This window comes from Sturnus vulgaris, unplaced genomic scaffold, assembly GCF_052056855.1.
Source record: "Sturnus vulgaris isolate bStuVul1 unplaced genomic scaffold, bStuVul1.hap1 Scaffold_192, whole genome shotgun sequence".
Classification (NCBI taxonomy): Eukaryota; Metazoa; Chordata; class Aves; order Passeriformes; family Sturnidae; genus Sturnus; species Sturnus vulgaris.
Genome location: NW_028276155.1, coordinates 8136826 through 8146187, shown reverse-complemented (window position 1 = coordinate 8146187; position 9362 = coordinate 8136826). Strand labels below are relative to the sequence as shown.

At 49.7% G+C, this 9362-nt stretch overlaps 1 protein-coding gene across 1 annotated transcript; it reads right to left on the bottom strand.

Moving 5' to 3' along the window:
• Window positions 1–867: 867 nt before the first annotated feature.
• On the bottom strand, window positions 868–3170 carry LOC148218296 (olfactory receptor 14C36-like). Its single transcript, XM_088157905.1, has 2 exons — window positions 2860–3170; window positions 868–2060 (listed from the first exon to the last, which is right to left on the bottom strand). Exon 2 carries the CDS (start codon window positions 2035–2037, stop codon window positions 1105–1107), a length of 933 nt encoding a protein of 310 aa, XP_088014031.1. The 5' UTR covers window positions 2038–2060; window positions 2860–3170; the 3' UTR covers window positions 868–1104.
• Between the last annotated feature and the right edge of the window lie 6192 nt (window positions 3171–9362).

The window sequence follows — 9362 nt, the reverse complement described above, 5'->3', positions numbered from 1 at the left end:
CAGCCGGCTCACCTCCCCCATGGTCTATGTTTAGGAGAGGTTTTAGCTCTGTTTGCTTGCTTGCTTGCTTGCTTGCTTGCCTGCTTGCTCGCTTCTGCCTCTTTTTCTTTCCTTCGCTTTGCCCTTGCTTTTGCTTATTAGTTAGTTCAGCTAGGCAGTCCAACTTTTTCCCTGGACTGTTTTCTTTTCCACCCCGTCCCCTCCCTCTCCTGGATACCATCTGAACCTGTTCTGCACGGGGACCTGGGAAACCCCAAGAAACACCGGGAGTCTACACTCTGTCACCTGCAGCAGTCATCCCCAACACCGGAGACTGATAACTGGGCGACCACTCGCCAAAGAGACTCTCTGAGTTTGTCATCCCTTCAGAATGGTGAAAGAGTTATTTTGTCAGCTGGTGTTGTTTTTTTCCTGTGCTGGGGAGTGTTTTGCTTGTTAAATAAACAGTTTTTTTCCCCAGTATTCTCTGAGGAAATTCTTCCCGAACCTGGTGGTGGGGGGGAGGAGTTGTGGGGTTTGCTGTCTGGGGGCTCCTTCCGGAGGTTTCCCCCCAAACTTGCCCTAAACCAGGACAATGACGGAAATGCTGTTGCAGAGCTCAGCTCTGTCCCAGCAGTGCCCATGGCCTGGCCCTGCCTGCAGTCCCTGGACAGTCACACAGCAGGACAGGGATTGAGCTGAGAGAGCCCTGAGGCCTTAAACCAGCCCAGGGGCTCTGAAGGGGAGTGTGGAAGTGAAGGAAGGGGAGGTTATGGAGCAGAAGCCCTGGGGCTGCCTGGCAGTGAGGAGCACTGGGGTTTACTTTTCTCTCCAGCTCTGCCCAGAGGCACCGACCCTGCAGCTCCAGAGAAGTCAGGAGGAAAAATGTCAGGGGAACACAGCAATACAGAGTTCTTTATTTTGTGTAAAAACATATGTAGTACAACTCCTGGGCTATACAGTCTATGGCTCACAATAGAAATGCAAGTACTGAATTAAAAATGGCACAAAGTTTTTCCTGTGAACAAATTCTCAAAAATATAATACCTGTGCCAGCACAAAAAACACAGGACACAGTGTGGGCATTAATGAGTAACATCTTAAGAGCTATACAGGAGAATGAGTTTATTGCTTCTGAAAAGTATTCATGATAATTTTCTTAAGGCCATCCTTGAGCTCCTGGTTCCTCAGGCTGTAGATGAGGGGATTCAGGGCTGGAGGGACCACTGAGTACAGAACTGACACTACCAGATCCAGGGATGGGGAGGTGATAGAGGGGGGCTTCAGGTAGGCAAATGTGGCAGTGCTGACAAACAGGGAGACCACGGCCAGGTGAGGGAGGCAGGTGGAAAAGGCTTTGTGCTGTCCCTGCTCAGAGGGGATCCTCAGCACAGCCCTGAAGATCTGCACATAGGAGAAAACAATGAACACAAAACATCCAGAAGCTAAACAGGCACTAAGAGCAAGAAGCCTAATTTCCCTGATGTTGGAGTGTGAGCAGGAGAGCTTGAGGATGTGTGGGATTTCACAGAAGAACTGGCCCAGGGCATTTCCATGGCACAGGGGCAGGGAAAATGTATTGGCCGTGTGCAGCAGTGAATAGAGAAAGCCACTGGCCCAGGCAGCTGCTGCCATGTGGGCACAAGCTCTGCTGCCCAGGAGGGTCCCGTAGTGCAGGGGTTTGCAGATGGACATGTAGCGGTCGTAGCACATGATGGTCAGGAGGAAATACTCTGCTGAGATGAAGAATAAAAAGAAAAAGAGCTGAGCAGCACATCCAGCATAAGAGATGTTTCTGGTGTCCCAGAGGGAATTGTGCATGGCTTTGGGGACAGTGGTGCAGATGCAGCCCAGGTCAGTGAGGGCCAGGTTGAGCAGGAAGAAGAACATGGGGCTGTGCAGGTGGTGGCCGCAGGCTACGGCGCTGATGATGAGGCCGTTGGCCAGGAGGGCAGCCAGGGAGATGGCCAGGAAGAGGCAGAAGTGCAGGAGCTGCAGCTGCCGCGTGTCTGCCAATGGCAGCAGGAGGAAGTGGCTGATGGAGCTGCTGTTGGACATTTGCTGTGTCTTGGCGTGGGGATCTGTAAAAAAAGTAATCATGGAATAGTTCAGTTTGGAGAGGATTTTAAATATCCCAGCCCAGGCTGGTGGCAGTTTCCCCCCACTGCCTGCCCAGGGCTCTGCTGCCTGGAGCTGTCCCTGCCAGCAGCTGCTTCCCTGTGCCCAGGGCTGGGCCCTGCCAGTGCTGCCAGAGCCCAGCCCAGCCCTGGGGGCTCAGCTCTGCCCTGCACACCCCTCCCAGCACAGGGCACTGCCCAGGGTCAGCTCTGCCTCTGCAGGCTCTGATGGCAACATCACAAAAACCCTGAGGAGGCTGGAAAAGCAACACTGATGCTTCCTGTATGGGACCCTCTGCTGATTTATTTCTTTGCCTGGTTTACTGAGATCTAAGAGAATTTTTAAAAATTTTTCTCAACCTAAACTGAGAGATGAATATCAATGTGCAATCTCCCAGCAATGCAACCCAGTGTAGCAGATTAAAAAAGCAGGACTTTGCCTTTTATGCAGCCCCTGCTTCACTGTGCTCCCCATATAATCTCCTTGGAAATGTTCTGCAGTTAAATGTGATGCTGAGAGCAGCCCTGCACTATCCTCATCACACAAGGACAACCATTCCAAGCCTCACCAGCTGTCTCCTTCCACCCAGACCTTGTCCCCCAGTGCTGGGAGCAGCTCCCAGGGCTGGCTGAGAGCTGTCCCTTGCAGGCAGCAGAGTCCCTGCCCCAGCACAGCGCCCTGGGCTGCAGGACCCTGCTCTGCACCACAGCCCTGGGCACCCCTGGCTGCTCTACACAAGAGATCATCAGACAATGTACTCACACAGACTGCAGGCATTGGGATGTTCCAGCTTTAGGAGATCACTGCAGGAGCTGTGGCTGCATTGTTCTGCAGCCAGAGGCTTCTTGTGTCAAGGGCTGGGAGTGATTCTGCCCCAGGCACTTCTGAGCATCTTCCCAGCCCTGACTGACTGAAGCTCTCTGTGCCTCTGTGCTGTGCTCGGAGTGGCTGCAGGCAGTGCCCCAGCCCTGCTGGGCTGGGAGAAGAGCTGCTCATCAAGAGAAATGTGTTTTTGAAGCTCTTCTTGGTTGCCAGGATAACATTCTGAGCCAGGAGCCTGGCCCATCACAGTAGCAGAGACACAGCACAAGGACTTTAATGACCCTCTCAGGGATTGGGGCTGAGTCTCTGAGCATCAGTCCCTGAGTGGGAGCTGAAGAAACCTCTCAAGAACTCCAATTCACAATCAAACTCCAAAGTTTCCTAAAATTTTAATGGGTCCCACTGAGGGGAACGACTGAGAAAGTGTCCCCAGGTTCCAGTTAGAGCAGGAAATTGGAGGCAGAGATGACAGGTGGGGACAAAGAGAAGCCAAGTCTTGGTGCCCTGGAGCACAGCAGGGTCTGTGCCACCAAGGGCTGGGAGGAGACACCTTGTCCTGAGCCACTGGGGCCTCCTGGTACAGCTCCAGCAAGGCTGGCCACTGTCACCCCTTGTCCTGCCCTCAGCATCCCCCCACATCCCAGTGGCCTCAGGGATGTGCTGGGACGAGTCCCTGGGGAGCCTTGGTCAGGAGTGGCCCTGGGGGCTCCTTCATGCTCCCAGGGACTGCAGGTTTTTCAGAGGACTTTGGGTTTTGCTTTTGCCTTGGAGTCTCTGAGAGCTTTGTGTAATCATGGCCTCCAATTATCTGCTTTAATTAGTCTCTTGAGAGCCTTTGTCAGTAACAACACTAAGTGGGGCTGATTAAGGCTTCAAGATACTTCAGTTTATTAAGGTACTAGGAGGTTCCCTTTTGACACCAACTCTTCTAGTAGTTTATGCAATCATGGCCCAATTATCTACTTTAATTAGTCCCTTGAGAGCTTTATATTGACATTCAGTGAATCTCATTAATACATTGAGATACTCAAGGTTTTAAAGGTAGTTTGGATTTTCCTTTCCTCTCTGACTCTCTGAGAGGGTTTTGGGCGATCCTGGCATCCAGTTCTTTCCTCCAAGCAGTCCATGAGGAGCCTGTGTTGGGGATGGACTTCAGTGAGACCCATTAATGCTTTGAGACACTTTGGGTTTTTCTTCTGCCTTGGACTCCTGGAAAGGTTTGTGCAATCTCCTCTCAGGCCCTGAGGTTCAAGGGCTCAGCTCCAAATACACCACGGGGCTCACTGGGATCAAGCTTGCCCTGACAAACCATGGCTCTGCCTTGATTTCCCTCTGGTGAAGTTCATTCATTAGGAATATTTTCAAATCCAGTTATGGAGAAATATTTCCAAAAGATTCTAAGAAATACACATTCCTTTTTCGAAGACTGTATTTCATTGTTATTCTCTTTAGAGCAGAGGTGATTCCAGCATTCTGTGATTGATATTGATGCAGGCTCTCTCCTCAGGAGGTCTGGCCTGCTCACAGAAGCTGTGCCTTGAGGGCTGACCCAGTGTGGACAACCTTGCTGCACATTCCCCAACCCCATCCAGTCTGTCCTCACTCACCTGGGACCTGCTTTACTTGGAGAACTGACTGCAATCAGGCAAACAAGAGTTTTTTCCCCCCTTTTTTTTTGTATTTTGAAGCAATCTAAAACTCCTGAATTTCCTCATTGAAAACAGACACCTTCTATTAGTGTGTTCCAGCCCAAGGTATCATTATAGAGGTTCCCCTTTCCCAACTCCAAACCCTGCAAGGAATGTTTGAGACCTTTGGACTCCTTGGTTCCATAAGGCCTCGCTGGGTCACCATGCACTCTTGGTTCCATGAGATTCTGCACTGTCACAATGGAGATTTGGGTCCATGGTGTCCCACAGTGTCACAATGCTCTTTAGGGTTCCATGAGGCCATGTTCTATCACAATGGACTTTTGGCTCCTCGAGGTTCCATACTCTCAACAATGGTCTCTGTAGTTCCAGAGTGTCACAATGGACTCTTGGTTCCAGGTGGCCCCACAGTGTCACCGTGGTCTCCTTGGTTCCACAAGGCCGTGCAGTGTCACAATGGCTCACAGGTTCCATGAGGCCCCACAACGTCACAGTGGCCCCTTGGTCCCATGAGTTTCCCCAGTGTCACAATGGTTCCTTGGCTCCACGTGGCCCAGGTGTCTCACAATGGACTCTTGGTTCCGTGGGGCCCCGCAGTGTCACAGGGGTTTCCTTGGTTCTGTCGGGTCACACTGGGCACTGCAGCGCCCCCTGCTGGCCGGGAGGACCTGGCACTGTGCGAGCACCTCCTGGTGGCCGACCCCTGCAACTGTGAGTGGTTTGAACTGGTTTGTGCTGGGATGGGCTCCAGGGGGTGCTGGGTTGGGGCTGGGGTTACTGGGTTGTACTGGGTTATACCGGGAGTGAGCGTGTGAGTGTCCAGGAGGACCTAACACAATGTGTACTGGTTGTACTGGGTTATACTCGTTTGTACTGGGATGGGGTGCTGTGGTGTTGCTGATTTGTACTGGGCTCTACTGGGAAAGGGAGCAGGAGTGTCTGAGTGCTTCCTGCTGACTGGAAGGACCTGGTGGCAACTGTGAATTATACTGGGTTATACTGGTTTATATTGAGATGGTGTGCTGGGGGTCACTGGGTTATACTGGGTTATACTGGTTTATACTGGGATGTGGTCCTGGGGGTCACTGGGTTGCCGTGGTTTATCCTGGGTTATACTGGGATATTCTGGATTTTACTGGGTTAAACTGGGGTGTCCTGGGTTATACTGGGAGGGAGCTTGGGGATGCTTTGCACTCCACTGGGAGCAACTTCTGGGGATGCTGGCCTTACTGATTTATAGTGGGATGGGGCTTCGGACGTACTGGGAGTGGCCTCATGTTGTACTGGCCTTACTGGTTTCTAATGGGAGCTGTCACCAAGCGCTCAGGGCCTCAGGGGTGACTCCCAGTGCTTACTGGTTTGTACTGGTGCCATCCCAGTATAAACCTGGGAGCCTCGGGACCACACTAGGAGCCCCTAGACTACACTGGGAATGGGTTTGGGTGCATGAGGCCTTACTGGTTTATACTGGGAGCTGCTGCCACAGGCCTCAGGAGCTCGGGAGTGGCTCCAAGTGCTTACTGGTTTATACTGGTGCCTTCCCAGCCCACACCTGGGAACACTGGTAGGCACTTGCAGCCAGGCAGGACCTCAAGGCCAAACTGGCCTTCACCAGGGCCCTGCTGAGCTGCAGCTTCTCCAACTTCTCAGCCTGGCAACACTGCCTGGGGCTGCTGATGCCCACCAGGAACTACAAAAAGGGCACTGCTCCCTGGAAGGCTGAAGGAGGGTGAGGGATTCCCCCAAAACTCCAACACTTTTGCAAGATCCCCAGAATTTTCCAGCCCCTCCCTCGCCTAAAGTGGGAGCTGGTGGGTTGTGTTGGGTTGAATGCATAGACCTGGTGTTCCTAAATCCCCTTTGACTTTAATGGGTACACCTGAATTCCTGTATACCTGGGTGTCCCCACTGAGATACTGGGATTTCCCCCACTGCCCCCCTAAGATTTTGGGGTGCTTCCTTTGCCCACCCCAGAGCTGGAGCTGCTGCAGAATACCATCTTCACCAACCCCATGCACCAAAGCACCTGGCTTTACGTGATCTGTATCCTCTCCAGAGGTAACTCAGGGCTCCCTCCCACTCCTGATGTCCTCACCTGCAGTTTTGGGTACCCCCTGAATGTTGGGGTGTCCCCCGACAGCCCCTCGGCTGCAAAGGGTCATCTGTGTCCATATGGACTGGGAGGACAGTGGCCATCATCTTCTCCTGGCCTGTCAGGGTGAGTCAGGGCACTTGGATGCCCCAAAAACAACCTCGATATCCCTGAAAATTATCTGGGTACACCTGGATACTGCCCAAAATCACCTGGATCCCCCTCAACAATCACCTGGGTACACCTGGCTATCCCCAACAATCACCTGGGAACCCCTAAAAATCACCTGGATACACCTGGGTACCCCTTGGACACCTGGATCACCAAAAACCCCTGGGGCCTCCCAAAACTCGTGTCTCAAACATCCTCATTGCTTTGACAGGGTAGACCTGGTGCCCCTAAACCTTATTGGCTTTAAAGGGTAGACCTGCTGTCCCTAAATTCTCATTGATTTCAATGGGTTAGCTCTGGAGTCCTGTTTATCTCCATTTATCTCTACAAATCTCTCCCAGTGGTCCCACTTTTGCTTCAGTGCTCCCAGTCACCCCAGTGTCCCCCTCAGCCCTTCCCAGTGCTCCCAGTCTAAACAGTAACTCTTCCCAATCAAGCCCTATCAATGGATGGACCTGGTGTCCCTAAAATCCCTATTGACTGCACTGGGGTAGACCTGGTGTCCTTCAATCCCCTTTGACTTCAGTGGGCAGAGCTGATGTCCCAACATTTTTTGTGCTAAAGATCCCAGTTTTGGGCTCAGAATTCCTAGATTTCAGACTGCAAATGGACAATTTTGAGCTTACCTGGAGGCCCAGCTCAAGCATGGACCACAGGTGAGGGATCAGGGATTTGGGATAGGCCTCCAGGAATTCATCCAGGACATCCAGAGCATCGGCCCTGCAATCCTGGAGTGGAAATTCCCAGAATTCAGCCCAAGATTTCCTCCAAATTTTCCAAAATTTCCCCATTTTAAGACCAAACTTCACCAAAAGCCATTTACTTTAATGGATAAACCAGATGTCCCTAAATCCCTACTGACTTTAATGGGATACCCCTGGTGTCCATAAGTCCCTATTGATTTCATTAGTCATGTCTGATGTCAAAAAATGTGTATTGGGAGATTGATATTGCAAGAGATGAGGCAACTGAGAGACGTTGTAAAAGATGGTTTATGGCCTCATGGTGTCAGTCTCATAGAAGGGTGAGACATTAAAGGTGTTACATCCAACACCATAATATCAGAAGCTGCCTCATTCTTAGTTACAATGCTTTATGTTCGTTTTTTATCCAATCAAATACTTCTGTGAAGTTTGCCAGCATCCTTTTACACCAATCATTAATTGCTTTCCTTCTCATGGCTTTGCCGCAATGCATCATTTTTCAACCAATCCTAGAACACTTCACCAACCTACATTGATACATCTTAATCTTCTAATTAACTTTATAACAGGATCTATTGCTAAGCTTTAAAATCTTTTACTATTTTACTTAACATACTGCTTTGCTTACATAATACGTATTTCTGTTTGCTTAAAACATATTTCTACTTAAACTAAAACCTTATTGTTTGATATCTATTTTACTTTTAATCCTCTGATTGTCCAAGATTTCTCCAAGGTCTTTGGTCAAGCCTTGTATCCATCTCAATCTCTGAGCCTGTATGCCCAAGGCCCTGAGAGCTTTCTGTGCCTGCATTTCCCACACCACCTGTCATCTCTGCCTCCAATTTCCTGCTCACACTGGAACCTGGGGACACTTTCTCGGTTGTGTCCCTCAGTGAGACCCATGAATGGCATCAGACACTTTGGATTTCGAATATGACTGAATTCTTCAGCGGTTTCCTAGAAAACAACAGTTCTGTCTTGATTTCCTTCTGGTCTAGTCCAGTTCATTTGGAAGTTTTTCAACTCCAGTTATGGAGAAATATGACAAAGAGCTTCTTAGAAATATCCATTCCAATTTTCAAGGCTGTATTTTATTACTGTTGTCTTTAGAGCAGAGGTGACTGCAGCATTCTGTGATTGATATTTGTGAGAAATGGATTTGTAAAGGATTCTCAAAGCCTGACTGAAAGCTCACACAGTCTTGTACATCTGGATGCAAACTCTGAGATAAGGTGTGCTGACTCAGAATGGCCCTGGAATAGAGAAGACATTGCTGAGAGAGAGATTGAACTAGAAACAAGTTTCAAACCATGGCCTTGCTAAAAGATCAGATATTTTGGAGAATTAGAACTGCGAAAGATGCATTGTGGCAAGACTACGTGGAGTAAAATACAAGGTGATTGGTGTTAGAATTATTAGCACCATTGTGTGGCAAAAGGTAATAGGCTGAAAACCATTTATAAAATATTGTAACCAGGAAATAACTTGGCTTTGGATAGAATGTCATGGAGTTTTACATCTCTTATGTTTCACCCTTCAATAAGACTGATAATGGATTAAATCTTTTAAAAAATGCGCCTCTCTGTTGCCCCATTTCTGTAGAGCTGGGATTTTCCAACAGTGCTGAGTCCCTGGACATCAGTCCCTGAGAAGGAGCTGAAGGAAAACTTCTCAAGAACTCAGTGTCAGATTTAAACTCCAAAGTTTCTTGAAGTTTTAATGGGTCCCACTGAAGGATATGACTCAGAAAGTGTCCCCAAGTTCCAGTTAGAGCAGAACACTGGTGGCAGTGATGACAGGTGAGGACAAACAAGGGAAAGCTGT